Below are 20137 nucleotides of genomic sequence, written 5' to 3'. Positions count from 1 at the left end.
GCACAACTATCCCTCTTGCTGTTCTGGCTTCTGAGATTCAGAATATTTTTTTTTCTTGTTTTCCTCCTCCAAAAACGAGGTGCGTCTTGTGGTCTGGTGCGTCTTATAGAGCGAAAAATACGGTACATACTTGTTCATTCATGGCAGTTTGACCTTAAATTTCACTTTTAAGCAGAAACTGCAGAGCATGACTGGGTTCACCAGAGAGCTAGGAGGAAGTTCCTGGCTCCCATCAGTCTTGCCCTGAGCAGACTACATAGGGGGAAGAGAGAGTCACTGAGGTTGACTTAGCAAAAGACCGTGGGGCTGTAAATGCAGGAATCCTGGTTGCAATGGCAAAGCTGTGGCTGTTTGGGATGCTGATAGGTAAGTAAAAGGGTCTATTTTAGGAGATGCTGCTACTCTAGGCAAATGGTGTGGGGGAAGGGGAAGGTTGTGAATTCAACAAAACTCAAATTGCAAAGCTTTCTCAGAATGCAGATTACTTAAAGTGGTGGATTACACTTGAGCATAGCTGTCAACTTTTCCCTTTTCTTGCGAGGAATCCTATTTGGAATAAGGGAATTTCCCTTAAAAAGGGAAGAAAGTTGACAGCTGTGCACTTGAGATGTGCTGGAGAGGCACATCTCAGCTTGGTTGTCCGATGGGAATCCTGATAAGGGGGTTTGCAGGGATTGCTTTTCACTACGCAACCCCTACTTACAGCTCTTCCAGACAATCTGCTTATTGAGCATCCATCCTGATTTGCTTGCACAAAGGTTAAATTGCAGAATTAAAATTGCACAGAGGTTAAATTCTGCCTGGTCTTTATTGAGCATTTGTTCTGGTTTGATTGCTGAGTGTTTACACCTATTTCGTCCATTTGTTCACCCCTTACTTTTCCATGCATTTCCCGGTTCACTTTCCAAACTGCAGAAAGTCTGGTATTTAAAAATATAAAAATGAAAAAAATCATTTGCTGCACAAGGGTGACAGAGCCCTTTAATCCACCTTGATTGTGCTAGCCTAAAATCTGGTGTGCGCTTGAATTTCTCCTGTAAATACAACATGCAGGTGCCCTTGAAAAACTTGACAGAAAGAAGGGCCACACAGATGTTGTGTTGTTTTTGGTTCTTTGTTATTCCAGCTCTGCAACTGGTATTGCAGCACATGCCCAGTGCATTTCACTCACAATAGACAGTCTACCACCAAAGAACATGCAGCTCGTTACTCTGTGCAGGAAATTTTGCTCGCATGGAGATAATCCATAGAGGGGATTTTCTGTGTGTGTTTGTTTGTGTGTGTGTGTGTGTGTGTGTGTTTATTTTGCAAAGAACCCAGGCAAAATAAAAACCTCTGTGCTTTTTGAAATATGCAAAAACGTGCAGCTTTATTCCTTTTCAAACTAGTACGCCAATTCTCACTGGCACCCCGCATTGGGTGGGTGGGAAGTAGGTAGTATAAATGCACACGTTACGATGTCTATGGCATGTAGACCTCAGCATGCCTGAGATCTCAGGAATTGCATCACATACACAATTTCTAAAAGCTGTCCTAAAAAATTGAAGGGAGATGGTTCCTTTTCCTAACTCACCTGAAACACTGAGTTTATTTATTCATTTTAATTTTATAAAAGTTTCATTTCTACATAGAAATGCAATTTATAATCCTTGCCCTTCACCTCTCTTGCTTCCTCTTACAGTCCATATTCTGAGTGTAAGACCTTTGGGGTAGGGAGATGTTGTCTATCTACCTATCCACCTATCATCTACCTATCATCTATCATCTATCTATCTATCTATCTATCTATCTATCTATCTATCTATCTATCTATCATCTATCTATCATCTATCTATCTATCTATCTATCTATCTATCTATCTATCTATCTATCTATCTATCTATATCTATCTATCTATCTATCTATCATCTATATCTATATCTATCTATCTATCTATCTATCTATCTATCTATCTATCTATCTATCTATCATCTATCTATCTATCTATCATCTATCTATCTATCTATCTATCTATCTATCTATATCTATCTATCATCTATCTATCATCCATCTATCATCTATCTACCTATCTATCTATCTATCTATCTATCTATCTATTTATCATCCATCCATCTATCTATCTATCTATCTATCTATCTATCTATCTATCTATCTATATCATCTATCTATCTATCATCTATCTATCTATCTATCTATCTATCTATCTATCTATCTATCTATATCTCATCATCTATCTATCATCTATCTATCATCTATCTATCTATCATCTATCTATCTATCTATCTATCTATCTATCTATCTATCTATCCTATATCTATCTATCTATCTATCTATCTATCTATCTATCTATCTATCTATCATCTATATCTATCTATCTATCTATCTATCTATCTATCTATCTATCTATCATCTATCTATCTATCTATCTATCTATCTATCTATCTATCTCTATCTCTATCATCTATCTATCTATCTATCTATCTATCTATCATCTATCTATCATCTATCTATCATCTATATCTATCTATCTATCTATCTATCTATCTATCTATCTATCTATCATCTATCTATCTATCTATCTATCTATCTATCTATCTATCTATCTATCTCTATCTCTATCATCTATCTATCTATCTATCTATCTATCATCTATCTATCATCTATATCTATCTATCTATCTATCTATCTATCTATCTATCTATCTATCTATCATCTATCTATCTATCTATCTATCTATCTCTATCTCTATCATCTATCTATCTATCTATCTATCTATCTATCTATCTATCTATCATCTATCTATCATCTATCTATCATCTATATCTATCTATCTATCTATCTATCTATCTATCTATCTATCTATCTATCTATCATCTATCTATCTATCTATCTATCTATCTATCTATCTCTATCTCTATCATCTATCTATCTATCTATCTATCTATCTATCTATCTATCTATCATCTATCTATCATCTATCTATCTCTATCTATCTATCTATCTATCTATCTATCTATCTATCTATCTATCTATCTATCTATCTATCATCTATCTATATCTATCTATCTATCATCTATCTATCTAATCTATCTATCTATCATCTATCTATCTATCTATCTATCTATCTATCTATCTATCATCTATCTATCTATCTATCTATCTATCTATCTATCTATCTATCATCTATCTATCATCTATGTATCATCTATCTATCTATCTATCTATCTATCTATCTATCTATCTATCTATCTATCATCTATCTATCATCTATCTATCTATCTATCTATCTATCTATCTATCTATCTATCTATATCATCTATCTATCTATATCATCTATCTATCTATCTATCTATCTATCTATCTATCTATCTATATCTATCTATATCTATCTCATCATCTATCTATCATCTATCTATCATCTATCTATCTATCTATCTATCTATCTATCTATCTATCTATCATCTATCTATCATCTATCTATCTATCTATCTATCTATCTATCTATCTATCTATCATCTATCTATCTATCTATCTATCTATCATCTATCTATCATCTATCTATCTCTAATCTATCAACACATATATATTCCATTGACGCTGCTATACATTGTATACTGGCCTTGACGTTCAACTTCTCTAAATCCACAAACAGAAAAACACATATCACTTTCACTACACCAGTGTTGCTCTTCCTCCCGCTAGAGAAATCTCATTGGCTGACAGTATATTTCCCAACAGCTTTGGGGAAAGCGCCTTGCGTTGTCCTAGCCCAAGAAGTCAGTGCCCGCTTCTGCCCGCTTAAACCCCCTTCCCTGTTCTCCCTTCTGCCCAGGCCCTGCTGCAGCCCTTTTGTTGACCGTGCCCGAATCTCAGATTTCCATCTCGGAAGGTAATACAGCCTTGCTCTCTGCCTCGTTGACTTTTCCGACTTCGGTGCCGGGCTACTTCCAGGTGCGATGGCGTTTTGTCACTGGCCGTCAGGTGGTGCTGATTCTCATGGCGGATAACTGCTCGGCAGGGGATGGTACCCGGTCCTGGAAGGACTATTGCAAATTCAGCATTTGGAAAACAGACAAATATAGACATCGTGCAGAATTGTCCTCTGAGGATGCTTCTCTATTACTCAAGGATGCGAGAGCTGAAGATTCTGGGATTTACTGCATCACCTTGCTAGCATTGGACGTGATGCTGTCGGCTAACATCAGCCTAACAGTGACCACGGGTAAGAGGGTTAGGTTCGGTCTGCACCCTAGGGTGACCCTATTGTTTTTAATAAACGATTTAATTACAGTGGTACCTCGGGTTAAGTATTTAATTAGTTTTGGAGGTCCGTTCTAAGAGAGTCTGTGTACTGGTCCAGTAAACGCTTCCGCTGCGCAACCAGCAACAGTTCTCTTTGCAGAGCATTAATTAAGTCCAGTGCAGAGATTCTTGTTGCAGTACAAGCTTCAGAGTCTCAGCAGCAAAGAAATAACGACACAGGGAAGCCTGTCTTTCCAAAGACAGGTTTATTGCAGAAAGATAACAGAAACACCTCCGGAGCTTTCAGACATTTTTGCTTCACGCCCCACAGGCAGAGAAAACAAACACTCTTTATATACTGAGCAACTTAACAACTTAACGAGCTTGACTACTTAAAGTCACATGACATTGCTAACTTGCCAGCGTCTTAGGTTTCACACCCTAACACGTTCTTAACCTGAAACTGTTCTTAACCTGAAGCACAACTTTAGCTAATGGGGCCTCCTTCTGCTGCCACGCTGCCAAAGCCCGGTTTCTGTTCTTAACCTGAAGCAAAGTTCTTAACCTGAAGCACTATTTCTCGGTTAGTCTGTAACCTGAAGCATATGTAACCTGAAGCGTATGTAACCTGAGGTAACACTGTATAATATTATTATTCCGTTTATAAGAGATTATTTAATGATTATGTTTTTATTAATAGCTAGGCCCAGGGAAATCCTGGGCAAAATGATACGTCTTTATAATATGCCTGGAGCAGACCGAGGGACGATGCTTCACCCGACCTTCTCACTTTCTCACATTGTGGTTTGGTTGTCTGTCATTTCTTGTTATTAAAATAACAGCCATTATAGATGTAATGCGGGAGATAACTTGATTCAGATCTGTGGTTTTTAATAAGTTAAAAGCAGCCAGGAGGCCTCCAGTGTCAAATCGGAACCACAAAACTATGTGGTCTAACCTTAACTCTAACTCTTCCGCACACACCCCACCCCACAATACAATAGTTTCCTGATTAAAATCAACCTCTCCCTAGGGCTGCTGTTTTCCCTAGAGAGGAAAACATACAGGTGCCATATACCGTATTTTTCGCTCTATAGGACGCACCTTGTTTTAGAGGGGGAGAACAAGGGGGAAAAAATCTCCCCCTCTCTGCTCAGTGCCCCTTCAATGAAGCGGCAGGAGAAACGGAGCCCCTTCCATTTCTCCTCCTGCTTGGCTGAAGGAGCGCTGCACAGCTCTCCCTCTCTGCTGAAGCCAGGAGAGTCTTGCTCTCCCGGCTTCAGCAAAAGGAACCCGAAGCTTTCGGAGCACAGCATGAGTTCCCGCTGTGCTCCAAAGGCTTCAGGCGGCTATCCCTGAAGCCTGGAGAGTGAGAGGGGTCAGTGTGCACCGACTCCTTTCGCTCTCCAGGCTTCAGTGAAAGCAACGCATAGCCTCCGGAGCGCGGAGGGAGCGCTCCCTCTGCGCTTCGGAGGCTTCGCGTTGCTATCGCTGAAGCCAAGGAGCCTGCATTCACTCCATAGGACACACACACATTTCCCCTTAATTTTTGGAGGGGAAAAAGTGCGTCCTTATAGAGCGAAAAATATGGTAGATCCTTTTGAGAGCCAAAGCAGATGTGACGCTCATCTTGCACTTTGGGATTTGGGGTGAATTTTGCAAAACAAATAACAGGCAAGGGTGGGGCAGAGCTGAGCAGAATGAAAGGAGGAGGGTGTTATTTTTTTAACTTTCTGCTTCTATGCAATCTGACTGGAAAATGCCAGCTATTTGTGATAGCAGGGCATGCAAATTAATGGTCTTGCCGCTGTTTGTTGCTGGCATCTGTCCATCTTAGTAGATAAAGAAGGAGTGCCCCTTTGGAGTGAAGTAAAACTATTGGAAGGTTGCAGTTCCTCCTGTGTCTAAAGAGACCAGTGCGGGAGAGACATGTTTTGTGGAGCTGGGGTAGATAAAGGCGTCCGGTTGTGCTGCTTCAGAAGCACCATGGTGTTTCTTCTCACTGTGCTCCTCCCAGCGGTCATTCCTTCTCTGGTCAATTGCTATGGATACACGACGTGCCTGTCTGTCACCACTGACCAGCAAAGCCTAATTCTGCCCACACCTTTTTCCGTTGCCATCAACCACCCTCAGCCCCACACAAGGGAGCGATGGGGAACCTGTGGCCCTCCAGAGATTGCTGGACTCCATCTCTCATCAGCCTCAGCCAGCATGGCCAGTCATCTGGGATGATGGGAGTTGCAGCTCAGCAACTCAACCTTTGGAGGTCATAATAATAATAATAATAATAATAATAATAATAATAATAATAATTTATTATTTATACCTGCCCATCTGGCTGGGTTTCCCCAGCCGCTCTGGGCGGCTTCCAACCGAATATTAAAACCAATATAGCATCAGACATTAAAAACTTCCCTAAACAGGGCCGCCTTCAGTTGTCTTTTAAAAGTAAAATAGTTGTTTATTGCCTTCACATCTGATGGGAGGGCGTTCCAAAGAGCAGGCGCCACTGCTGAGAAGGCCCTCTTCCTGGTTCCCTGTAACCTCATTTCTCGCAGCGAGGGAACCGCCAGAAGGCCCTTGGAGCTGGACCTCAGTGTCCGGGCTGGATGATGGGGGTGGAGACGCTCCTTCAGGTATACACGACCGAGGCCATTTAGGGCTTTAAAGGTCAGCACCAACACTTTGAATTGTGCTCGGAAACACACTGGGAGCCAATGAAGATCTTTCAGGACCGGTGTTATATGGTCTCGGCGGCCACTCTCAGTCACCAGTCTAGCTGCCGCATTCTGGATTAATTGTAGTTTCCGAGTCACCTTCAAAGGTAGCCCCACATAGAGCGCAATGCAGTAGTCCAAGTGGGAGATAACCAGAGCATGCACCACTTTGGAGAGACAGTCCGCAGGCAGGTAGGGTCTTAGCCTGCATACCAGATGGAGCTGCTGAACAGCTGCCCTGGACACAGAATTAACCTGCGCCTCCATGGACAGCTGTGAGTCCAAAATGACTCCCATAGGATCCCCATCCCTGATAAAACAGTTTTTATAGTAGACAGGTGAGTCAACATCTGGCCGACAATGCCCAAGAGGAAGGCCTCTGGTTTCTTAAGGAAGGTATACTTAAATACCTTTTTCAGCTCATTATATATCATTTCCCAGAAGGCCTTCACCCTGGGACAAGTCCACCAGAGGTGAAAGAATGTTCCTTCATTTTCCTTACATTTCCAACATTTATTGTCTGGCACATGGCATATTTTGGCAAGTTTAACTGGGGTCATGTACCACCTATATATCATTTTCATTACATTTTCCTTCAGAGCATTACATGCCGTGAAGTTCATCCCCGTGGTCCACAACCTTTCCCAATCCTCAAACATAATATTATGCCCAATATCCTGTGCCCACTTTATCATGGCCGACTTAACCATTTCATCTTGTGTATTCCATTTCAACAGCAAGTTATACATTCTTGAGAGAACTTTAGTCTTAGGTTCTAACAATTCTGTTTCCAACTTCGATTTCTCCACCTGGAATCCTAACTTTTTATCATTTTTAAAAATTTCTTGGATCTGAGCGTAGTGTAACCAGTCTCGCACTTTGTCTTTCATTTTTTCCAAACTCTGCAATTTCCAATTATTGCCCTCTTTCTCTATTATTTCCCAATATTTCGGCCATTTGGCCTCCATATTGGGTCTTTTTCGGGCCTTGGCCTCCAGAGGTGATAGCCATCTTGGAGTTTTATTTTCCAATAGGTCTTTGTATTTTGTCCAGACATTAAACACTGCTTTCCTGACGATATGATTCTTAAAGGCCTTATTGATCTTAACTTTATCATACCATAAGTATGCATGCCAACCAAATGCATTGTTAAAACCTTCCAGATCTAAGACATCAGTGTCTTCTAGAAGTAGCCAGTCTTTTAGCCAGCAGAAAGCTGCGGCTTCATAGTACAGCCTTAAGTCTGGCAGGGCAAAGCCCCCTCTTTCTTTCGCATCAGTTAATATCTTAAACTTAATTCTGGGCTTTTTGCCCTGCCAGACAAATTTAGAAATATCTCTCTGCCACTTCCTGAAACACTCCGTCTTGTCCACAATTTGCAATGTTTGAAACAAAAACAACATCTTAGGCAATACATTCATCTTAATAGCAGCAATTCGGCCTAGCAAAGAAAGCTTCAATTTTGACCAACTGTCCAAGTCTCTCTTAATTTCAGACCAACATTTTTCATAATTGTCCTTAAATAGACTCAGATTTTTTGCTGTTATGTTTACCCCTAGGTACTTTACTTTTTTAACCACAGTTAGTTCTGTTTCTCTCTGAAACCGTTCTGACTCTGTATCTGTCAAGTTTTTTCCCAACACCTTAGTTTTCTGTTTATTTAGTTTGAAACCCGCTACCCGACCAAAGTCCTGAATCAATTGTAACACTCTTTTTGTGCTAGATTCTGGCTCTTGCAATGTCAAAACAAGGTCATCTGCAAAAGCTTTAAGTTTATATTGTTTCGCTCCGATCTGAATCCCTTGCACCAACCGGTCCCCTCTAATCAAGTTCAAGAGCACCTCCAGGACAGAAATAAACAGCAAGGGGGAAATCGGGCAGCCTTGTCGTGTCCCTTTTTCAATCTTAAACTCTTCTGTAACCACATTGTTAACTATCAGTTTTGCCTTTTGTTCTGAGTAAATCGCATCAATCCCATTTTCAAAACCCCGCCCCACTCCCATTTCTTTTAAATTCCCCTTCATAAATTTCCAAGAGATGTTATCGAAGGCCTTCTCCGCGTCTATAAAAATTAAAACTGCTTTAGTGTTAATATTTGTTTGCAAAAGTTCCAAAATGTCAATAATGTTCCTTGTATTAGCAAACAAGTGTCTTCCTGGGAGAAAGCCTGCCTGGTCTTTATGAATTATCTCATTTAAAACTCTTTTGAGTCTTCCTGCCAAAACATCAGCAAATATTTTATAATCCACATTTAAAAGGGAAATGGGACGGTAGTTCTTAAGTTGTGTCTTTTCAGTTTCTGATTTTGGTATCAATGTGATGAAAGCTTCCTTCCACGATTCAGGCGCCTTCTTTCCCTCCATAATTTCATTGCTGACCTCCATCAGTGGTTGAATCAAATAGTCACTTAATGTCTTGTAGTACTTGGAGGTCAAGCCATCTGGCCCTGGAGACTTGCCCAGCTTCATATTCTGAATGGCATGTTCTATCTCTAATCGTGTTATTTTACTATTCAGGAGTGATCTATTTTCTTGTGATAGTTTTTTAAGTCCATTTTTCTCCAAAAATTTTGCAATCTCTTCCTCATTTTGTGGCCCTTGAGTGTATAATTTCTTAAAATATTTCTGGAAACATTTTCTAATTTCCACCGGGTTCTGAATATATCTTCCTTCTATTTCCAAATTTGTTACTATGTTCAACTTTTGTCTCTTCTTCAACTGCCAAGCCAGCAGTTTCCCACATTTGTTAGCCGATTCAAATGTTTTTTGTTTCATTAATTTAATCTTCCATTCTATTTCCTGATTTATCAGTTTGGAATATTGTGCCTGATGAAGTTTAATTTCTCTCAAGATCGGCTGTGACTTCGGGTTTACTCTTAGTTTCTTCTCTAACTCTTTAATTTTCCCCAAAATCTTATCCTTTTTCTCATTTTGTAGTCTTTTCTTTATGGCGTTCTGTTGTATCAAGAACCCTCTCATCACAGCTTTGCTTGCGTCCCAAATTGTTCTTTTTTCCACTGCAGTGTTCAAATTTATCTCAAAATAGTCCTTTATTGTTTTTTTGGCCTTCTTAATAATCTCCTGATCTCTAAACAAGTTGTCATTCATCTTCCATCTAAAGGAGCCGGTTGGTAATAGTGTCATGTCCATTTTCAACGCGTTATGATCGGAGCAGGTCTTTGGGCAGATTTCCACTTTCCTAACCTTAGGAGCCAGACCTCTAGAAATCCATATTTGGTCAATTCTTGTCCAGGTCAGTTGGGCTTCAGAGAAAAATGTTCCTTCTTTCCCCAAGGGGTTCTTTGTCCTCCATATATCAATCCAGTCCATGTTGTCTGTCATTTCGAAAAAGGTCTTTGGTAGTCTGCCATCTTTAGTAACCTTTTGGCTTTGTGACCTATCCATGTTCGTTGAGACGATCCCATTCATATCTCCCATCATGATGATGTTATCGTAGTCCAGATAGTCCAGCATAATCTCATGCAACTTCTTGTAGAATTCTGATTTCCCTTCATTTGGAGCGTAGATTCCTAGTATCAAAATTTTCTCTCCTTGGTGCTGTATTTCAATTGCCAAAATTCTTCCATGTTCATCTTTAAATAGAAATTTTGGTGAGAGGCTCTCCTTTGCATATATCACCACTCCTCTCTTCTTAACTGAATCCGAAGATATAAATTCTTGGCCTAACCTTTTATTTACCAATATTTTTCTGTGGAGCCTAGTCACATGTGTTTCTTGTAGACAAGTAATGTCTAGTTGCTCCTTTTTTAATATGTGAAAGATTTTCTTCCTTTTTTCCGGGCTGTTACAGCCATTTATATTCCAGCTTAAAAGTTGCAGAGACATCCTGGATAAATCTGTTTAATTTCCTTGGGATGGTGTTTTGTTCTGTGAGTCTTCAGAGTTCTGTGGTACAGGTACCTGTGGTGGTTCAGGCCCTGAGGGTAGCTCCAGTCCTTTATGAAGGTCCTCTCCGTAGGCAGTCAAAAACTTATCCCTATCTTCCAAAGTTCTGATTTTAATCTTCTTCCCTCTAAAGGTAAAGGATAATCCTTGGGGAAAGTCCCACCTAAAGATGATTGAGTTGCTTCTCAGCAGTTTTACTAAGTCCAAATATTCAGATCTGAGGTCCAACAGCTGTTTAGGAATGTCCTTAAAAATCTCAATTCTTTTGTCCGAAATGTTCAGGGATCTTCCGTAGTGCAGGCCCAAAATCTTGTCCCTTTCCTCCTTTGATCTCAACGTAATCAAACAGTCTCTGGGCTTCTCTCTCTTTATGAGTCTTCCAAGTCTGAAGGCTGACACAATTTTAAAGTCTTCCTCCTCTAGACCCCAGAACTTGGAGAATTCTTTGGTCAAAAACTCAGCTAGATTGCCTTCTTCCGCTTCTGGTATCGATCTTATCCTTAAATTAGTCTCCCTGTTCCGAAGTTCCAACATAGAGAGGTAGGTCTGGTGTTCCCCAACCTGCTTGCTGAGCGGCCTTACTTCTTTTTCCAACTCTCCCACTCTTTGGCTGGTCTCTTCGGCCAGTTTCTGATTTTCACCTGCAGCCTCCTTCAGTTGTCCGATTGCTTGTGCATTTTGTGCAACTTGCCCAGATAATTTGTTTAAAGTTTCTGTATTAAGGTCAATTTTCGCAGTTTGTTGGTCAACTTTCCTGTCCAAAGACTCCAATTTCTCAAGAATTCTCTCTAATACAGAACCAGATCCTCCTGAGGCCATCTCTTCTAGTTGTAATTCCTCAGTTTCTCCCTCCCCTGCCTGTGACAGGGAGGTGGCTTTTTCCTCCGAGGGCAGAGTAGGCACAGATGATCTGCGTGTTTGTGAGGCTGCAGTTAAGGTTGTCAGAGTTGTTTGTCTAGTTCTTAATCCCTTTCTTTTTGCGCCACTCATTCCAGAGTTATCTAGCAGTCAAGGTCAAGCTGAGTTGTTCCCATGAGAAAGCTACGGCCCAGGTGGTAGCAGTCAAACAGAGGGCCGGGAAATAGAAAGTAAAACAATGTTTTTGTTATAAATCCTCAATCCTCTAGGGGGAGCATAAAATGTCCTAAGAAGAAGAGTCCATTCCAATCATACAAAATCTGAGCCAATACTTAGGGATCTTCACAAAAGTAGTTTTAGCAGAGTTGGTTTTAAGTTTGCCACAATATTTCAAGTTGTGCTTACTGGAGTTCCGTAGTGCAAGAACGTAACCATTCTAAACTCCCTCAGATTATCTCAAAGTTTAAATACAATGTATCCAAATTTGCAGTCTGACAGTTCTACTGCTCAGGCAGTTCTGACACCTGGGCTTCTTAAGTAAATTTGTAATCCACAAAGAAGAGGATATATAAGTCCTGATAGAAGTCCAAAAATCAGTTGCTTACAGTCTTTAAGGGGATTGAAAGTAATTTCTGCGGGTGCTCAATCTGAGCTGTCAAAAGTTCTCTCTATGCCTCCACTCCTCCTGCTCTTTGCTTTAAAAGTCAATGGCTGCGGAAGACGGACTTCCTTTTCCTCGTCACTCCGCTTTCAGCTTGTTTTCAATATCTTTAGTCCCAAAATTTAGTAAGATCCTCAGTTACTCACGGGTTGTTGCGTTTCAGAATCTTGTGTTGCAGGAAGAAAGGTCGGCGCTCACCGGCAACAGCAACGCGGCTCCGCTCCGCTGAATGCGCATAGACCCACAGCGCCGCTGCCCCCTCTGCGATCCGGAGCCCCTTACGGGGTTCCCTCAACGTTTCGGGGGTTGCTCCTGGCGCCCGCCGGGTCCCGAGACCGCAGGCTTCCGCTGCCTGCGGTTTTCCAAAATGGGTCTCCGCTTCGCCGTAGCGGACGACCCTTTTCCAGCGGAGCTTCCCTCTCCCGGTTAGGAAAGGGCAGCCATTACCGTTCGCGCCGCCTCCGGAAGCTGCGGTCATTCCTTCTCTGGTCAATTGCTATGGATACACGACGTGCCTGTCTGTCACCACTGACCAGCAAAGCCTAATTCTGCCCACACCTTTTTCCGTTGCCATCAACCACCCTCAGCCCCACACAAGGGAGCGATGGGGAACCTGTGGCCCTCCAGAGATTGCTGGACTCCATCTCTCATCAGCCTCAGCCAGCATGGCCAGTCATCTGGGATGATGGGAGTTGCAGCTCAGCAACTCAACCTTTGGAGGTCATAATAATAATAATAATAATAATAATAATAATAATAATAATAATTTATTATTTATACCTGCCCATCTGGCTGGGTTTCCCCAGCCGCTCTGGGCGGCTTCCAACCGAATATTAAAACCAATATAGCATCAGACATTAAAAACTTCCCTAAACAGGGCCGCCTTCAGTTGTCTTTTAAAAGTAAAATAGTTGTTTATTGCCTTCACATCTGATGGGAGGGCGTTCCAAAGAGCAGGCGCCACTGCTGAGAAGGCCCTCTTCCTGGTTCCCTGTAACCTCATTTCTCGCAGCGAGGGAACCGCCAGAAGGCCCTTGGAGCTGGACCTCATTGTCCGGGCTGGATGATGGGGGTGGAGACGCTCCTTCAGGTATACACGACCGAGGCCATTTAGGGCTTTAAAGGTCAGCACCAACACTTTGAATTGTGCTCGGAAACACACTGGGAGCCAATGAAGATCTTTCAGGACCGGTGTTATATGGTCTCGGCGGCCACTCTCAGTCACCAGTCTAGCTGCCGCATTCTGGATTAATTGTAGTTTCCGAGTCACCTTCAAAGGTAGCCCCACATAGAGCGCAATGCAGTAGTCCAAGTGGGAGATAACCAGAGCATGCACCACTTTGGAGAGACAGTCCGCAGGCAGGTAGGGTCTTAGCCTGCATACCAGATGGAGCTGCTGAACAGCTGCCCTGGACACAGAATTAACCTGCGCCTCCATGGACAGCTGTGAGTCCAAAATGACTCCCATAGGATCCCCATCCCTGATAAAACAGTTTTTATAGTAGACAGGTGAGTCAAAGCCTGCTTCTCTCCTCCGCGGAGAAAGCAAAAGCCCTTAGGCATTAAAAGAAAATGTAAAGCCCCTTTCTTGTCATTTTAGCAGAAACAAACAATACCAAATACAAGGGTGTACGATTTCTAGAAGAGGAGAGAAGTGGAATGCGTATCAGCAAAAGTACAGGAGTGACAGGTAAGTTCTGGGGGACGGAGAATGGATGGGGAAAGGGAGATCAGGAAGGAAACAAATGGGATGCTGGCATTGATTTTCCTCCCTAAGAGAAAGCTTGCATGTCCATGATGCACACTGGATTGAGGCTCCTTTCAACTTTCCCTTCTTTCTTTTCTGCTCACCCAGGGATGAACGCTTCAACCGATCAGGCTGAGAGTTCGTCTGACAGGCCAGTTCTGGCATCTCCCCTGAGTAAGTTCTCTTTAGCTGGGGGCTGGTCCTCCTCCACCCCAAAACCAGACGTTTTGCAATAAGTAAAGTGAGAGAGAAACGCCCTGGAAAGTGTGCTGTGCATAGCACTTGCCTTATGCAATGTTTCCTATCTCACCTCCCCACAAACAAATCAGAATGAAGGCTCGATAAGCAGATCATCTGGAAACATCCTCTGTGCATCATATCCTACTCGGAGTGGTCTCATTGGAATGAAGGAACATAACTAACTTCAGCCCATTAGTTTGAATGGGTCTACTCTGAGTAAGGGCTACAGGTGGCTAATGGTGCATCTTGGTTTGAGAAGCTGTTGCTTTTGCACAGTGCAAATTGGTTTAGCTCTTGTGTCCACCAGCAAGCTGCTGCTCTTCTCTCTTTTTCATTTAATAATTTTTGATTAGTTTTTATTAAATATTACAAGAAAATAAAAAGAAAAAAGTAATAGAAACAAAAATCAATATATAACAACTGTAAACACATTTGTCAACGTATTTTCCAACATGCAGACCAGAAAAGAGACGAAAGATAAAAGAAAAGAAAAAAAAAGGAAAGGAAAGGAAAAAGAAAGAAAAAATTTCATAATCAATAATACCAAATTTATACTTCAAACATTACAATATATAAATCCTGGTTAAAATATTCTAAAAGACTTCCACCGCACTCACCACACATCCTTAGTTTCTAGTTCAGCTTTACATCTGTTCTTCAGTCACTTCCTTTCCTTGAGTTCTTTCATACTCCATCAAATCTTTGTGTTCTCTATATTCTTCACAAGGTTAGTCTAAGCACAACCAAACTTTCGTATTTGAGCCCTGCATGTGTAAATATTCATTTAAGCATTCCCTTTGTTTCTGTACTGTAGTTTTGTTGGGCTCTTCTCAAAGCACGACAGTGATTGGCCAACAGTTACAGTTCTATCTGGTTTTTGGAGGGCAAAGGTCCACAGTGGAGACCCTCCTTTGTACCCATGGAGTCCCCCCCCAATTTAGAACCCTGAAAGTGCAGGTCTTTAAAAAGATGGGAGCGCAGTGCAGAAAACTCAGCAATAGCACTGCCGCTTGGACTCTGCCATAGCTGAGGAAATGACTGCTGCTTGTTCCAGAGAGAGTAGTGTGTGGAAGCAACTCAGGATTGCTTCCTTTTCCTCTTGTCCTTCCCACTGGCATGCTTGGCAAAATAAGAACTCACCTGCCTGCTGTTCTAATAATAATAAAATTTTATTTATATCCCGCCCTCCCCAGCTGAAGCCGGGCTCAGAGCGGCTAACAACAATAAAGGTAACACAGCATTCTAAACTCAATTCATCCTAAAATCAATTCAAAATCAAATTAATGGCAACCATTGGGCTAGAGTTCTGTGAGGATTACCAAAGGAGGGGGTCAGACTGTGCCTTGGCCACAGGCCTGGTGGAACAGCTCTGTCTTGCAGGCCCTGTGGAAAGATGTCAAGTCCTGCAGGGCCCTAGTCTCTTGTGACAGAGCGGGGCCACGGCCAAAAAAGCCCTGGCTCTAGTGAGGCCAGCCTAACCTCCCTGTAGCCCGGGACCTCCAAGATGTTTTTGTTTGAAGACTGTAAGGTCCTCCGTGGGACATACCAGGAGAGGTGGTCCCATAGGTACAAGGGGCCTAGGCTGTATAGGGCTCTAAAGGTTAAAATCAGCACCTTAAACCTGACCCTGTACTCCACCGGGAGCCAGTGCAGCTGGTATAGCACTGGGTGAATGTGATCTCGCAGCGAGGACCCCGTAAGGCGTCTCGCCATGGCATTCTGCACCCGCTGGAGTTTCTGGGTCAGTCTCAAGGGCGGCCCCACGTAGAGCGAGTTACAATAATCCAGTCTGGAGGTGACTATCGCGTGGATCACAGTGGCTAGGTCAGTGTCAGGACCAAGCAGGACCAGGACCAAGCAACTGCCATCTAGCTGCGACGTGAGGGGTTTCCACTCAGATTCTTGGAGAGAGCACTTCTGGGAGGGATCATTCCGAGGTTCCCAGGACTTTCCCCAAGCACTGTTGGGCAGGTATCTTTGTTTCCATGGCAGTAGTACCTGCACCTCAAAATGTCCCCACGCTTCCTTTGACTACTATTCCAGTGCATCTGAGCTCTAAGCAAAACATTAGAGATGAACGGTGTCTGTCTCTCTTCTGCAGTGAATGTGGGCGCTTCTGTCTCTTTCACGAAGGCAGCAAGTGACAGTGATTTTACGGTCTCCAACATCATTCATTTGAGCTTAGCAGCCTTGATTGTCTGTCTCCTTGGCCTGATCATAGCAGAGGTAAGTGTCTTTCCCCTGTGTTTCTACCCAAGGCATTCATATACTGTTTCACAGAATCATAAATTTGGAAGGGACCACAGGTAACAAAAAGGTAAGGGACCCCTGGACGGTTAAGTCCATTCAAAGGCAACTAAGGGGTTGTGGCGCTCATCTCGCTTTCAGGCTGAGGGAGCTGGCCTTAGTCCACAGACAGCTTTCCGGGTCATGTGGCCAGCAGGACTAAACTATGGTTACCAGATGTCCCTTTTTCCCAGGGACAGTCCCCGGATTTTCAAATCTGCCCTGGACAAAATCTGTCCCCGGATTTCATTTAATGTCCCTGGGTTTATATTTTCAGTGTTGTAGATTTATTAGTAGGGAATGAATGTTGTGTGATTGGTTCAACGGCACAAGACACATCATATGGGGACTTCTGGCGAGGCAAAATGGTGGGCGCCATGGCAGCGAGCAGCTCCTGAAGCCAGCCAGAGCCAACTGCTGAGACTGCCACTGCCGAGGGGGGAACCAGGGACGCCCGGCACGTCAATTGGGGGAACTGCTGACCCCCCCGCGACCCAAATCAAGCTGGGAATGAGAGCAGTCGGCCTCTGGCACTCCAGGGCCAGTAAAACACCCGGAGCTGATGCAGGGAGAAGGAGGAGAGGAGAAGGAGAAGGAAGAGGGAGAAAGAGGAAGGATAAAAAAGACCTTGCCGCGCCACTGAGGACAAGAGATAGGAGAGCAGTGGGAGGGCAAGGAAATGTGGCAGAGCCCAGCCCCGACCTGAGCCTACTCCACTCCAAGAGAGCAGGCCAGGGCCCAGAGGAAGGCCGTGCGACAGAGGAGACCACAAAAGAGAATATATTACTTCTTGGGTTTTTTTTAAATAAACCCCCCCCCTTTTTAAATGTTTTTTTTAAAAAAGTGTCCCCGGATTCTTTGAAAAGAATCTGGTAACCTTAGACAAAACCTGGCATTATGGGACACCGTGATGGAAACCAGACCGCATGGAAATGCTGTTTACCTTCCCACTGCAGCGGTACCTATTTATCTACTTGCGCTGGCATGCTTTCGAACTGCTAGGCTGGCAGAAGCTGGGACAGAGCAATGGAAGCTTACCCCGTCACTAGGGATTCGAACTGCTTACCTTCTGATCGGCAAGCCCAACAGGCTCAGTGGTTTAGACCACAGCGCCACCTGCGTTCCACTGCAATGCAGGCATCTTTTGCCCAACAAGGGGCTCAAATCCACAGCCTTAAGATTAAGAAATCTCATGCTCTACCGACTGAACTATCCCCCACTTGCAGTGGGAAGTTTAAGGCAATCTTTAGAAACTGTTTCTGAGGGGACAGAAAATGCTGGAAGCATCCAGGGTCTGTAGTGTTCAAAAGACGTACAGTGGTACCTCGGGTTAAGAACTTAATTCGTTCTGGAGGTCCGTTCTTAACCTGAAACTCTTCTTAACCTGAGGTACCACTTTAGCTAATGGGGCCTCCCGCTGCCGCCACACGATTTCTGTTCTCATCCTGAGGTAAAGTTCTTAACCTGAGGTATTATTTCTCGGTTAGCGGAGTCTGTACCCTGAAGCGTCTGTAACCTGAAGTTTCTGTAACCCGAGGTACCATTGTATATGAAAATGTACAATGAGCAGGTGTTATTAGGCTTCCAGGCCGTGCTTAATTAGTTACACAGCAGATCCACACAGGCAACTGGTTATGAGCACTGCTAATTCCAAATGGATTCTTTCAGAGCTGTCATGCCAACCTCCCGTCAAACTTACAGCTTTGAATTAAATAAATGTGAATACAGTGGTACCTCAGGTTAAGTACTTAATTCGTTCCGGAGGTCCATACTTAACCTGAAACTGTTCTTAACCTAAAGCACCACTTTAGGTAATGGGGCCTCCGGCTGCTGCCGTGCCACCAGAGCACGATTTCTGTTCTCATCCTAAAGCAAAGTTCTTAACCTGAAGCACTATTTCTCGGTTAGCGGAGTCTGTAACCTGAAGCGTATGTAACCTGAAGTGTATGTAACCTGAAGCGTATGTAACCTGAGGTACCGCTGTATATGCCTACCTAACCACACATGCGCAAACACAAGGCAGTGCTCCAAGAGTGTGCCTTCAAACCATCTAGTGGCCAGCCAAGTCAGAAGCTTCTCTTTCTTTCCACAGCATGTTTCCTTCACGTCCTATAGCAAGAGACACTCAGCAACCAGGGATGGAAGTGAAGCCAAACTGTATCGAGAGAGGATGGAGTACCCCTTTCCTTCCACGCCAGGCAACATCTCCCTGCTTCCGGAGATGCCAAGTTCAGATAATCTGAGAGAGCCATATTATGCCATTGTTCCCTGATCATCTTCAGTCCTTCTCTACAGTATGAGATTTCTGTTGCCTTTTCATCTACTGAAGCGCTTATGTGATTATAGTTGGGTTTATATATGAGAGGCTAAGGCTGCGATCCTATACTCAGGTGAGCACATGCTACTGAACTTAGTGGGGCTTCCTTCTGAGTAGGCACACAAAGGATGTGCCGTGACTGTGGAGCTCCCCTTTTCTGGACTGCGAGCAATTGCAGCGTGGCTAGAATACGTCAGAATAATCTTATGCATTAACAACAATTGCACGTGGCTCAAATATGCAGCGGCACTGAGAGCACTTTTGACCCTGCAGTCTGTAACCCAGTGCGAGCTTATGTAGGAGTAATTGAAGTCAAGCAAATCAATACAATAAAAATAATAGAAGTACAAATACAAAACGGGCTGTTGTATTTCTGGGTAAATATTTATAGGATCAGCCTGCAGGTGTCTCTGTTAGGTTTCTGTTTGTGCCACTGTGCAGTGCTTGGAGTCACAAGACTCTGTTTACATTCCAGACTGTTGGAAGTCTCACGGGAGACGGGTGTTGATATTACTGGTTTCCTGTTTCTTTGTACCAGTTGCCTCTCTGCTTTCACAGAGAGAGGATGTATATTCTTTTCTGCGTAATTAGAAATAAAACTCTTAGCAATGTAGCTCATATTTCTCGTCCTTCTGCTGCTTGGATACTCTGCGTAATGGGGGAACATGCCTGGAGCCTCATCAAAGGCTCAGGTCATGAATCACCGTCGGAGGACTTTACCCGAGGAGTAGCTCGGTCGAACGCAAGTTCTGACAGTCTCGTCATCAGGAAATGTCTTTAGGAGATGTTTTGCCCAACAGCCAGCAACGTTAAAGCAGCCTTCCCCAACTTGATGCCCTCCAGATGTTGTTGGACTGGAAATCCCAGATGTTAGATTGTCAGTTGCCTCTGCTGTTTAGCAGCCATATGGGAAAAGTTTGATCTGTGCAGTATTGTTGCATCCAGGAATCTTACACAGTACAGTACTTCTGTACCAAGGCCTGTGGCTAGCTTGAGCTGGGTGTAAACCAGCAATGCGATTTTTCAGCCACAGTTTACTACACTGCTGAGAACTGTGTTGCTGGCATCTGTCTGTCTCGAGAGACAATGGAGCATGCCTCCAGGGGTGAAGTCAAATGGCTGCATTAGCAGCACCAGAGAAACCTTCCATGCTGTGCAAGCCTG

At 43.2% G+C, this 20137-nt stretch overlaps 1 protein-coding gene across 1 annotated transcript; it reads left to right on the top strand.

Moving 5' to 3' along the window:
- Positions 1 to 264: 264 nt before the first annotated feature.
- LOC310837925 (uncharacterized protein) lies at positions 265 to 18928 on the top strand (the record flags this gene model as incomplete). The annotated part of the gene is made up of 6 exons (XM_083725170.1): positions 265 to 366; positions 3833 to 4222; positions 13984 to 14073; positions 14239 to 14304; positions 16472 to 16596; positions 18749 to 18928. Exons 1-6 carry the CDS (start codon positions 333 to 335, stop codon positions 18926 to 18928), a joined length of 885 nt encoding a protein of 294 aa, XP_083581296.1. The 5' UTR covers positions 265 to 332.
- Between the last annotated feature and the right edge of the window lie 1209 nt (positions 18929 to 20137).

Source organism: Podarcis gaigeae (assembly GCF_964106915.1).
Source record: "Podarcis gaigeae genome assembly, chromosome: 2".
Classification (NCBI taxonomy): domain Eukaryota; kingdom Metazoa; phylum Chordata; class Lepidosauria; order Squamata; family Lacertidae; genus Podarcis; species Podarcis gaigeae.
The sequence above is the reverse complement of the archived record's forward strand: the minus strand, read 5'-3'. Positions and strand labels throughout refer to the sequence as shown.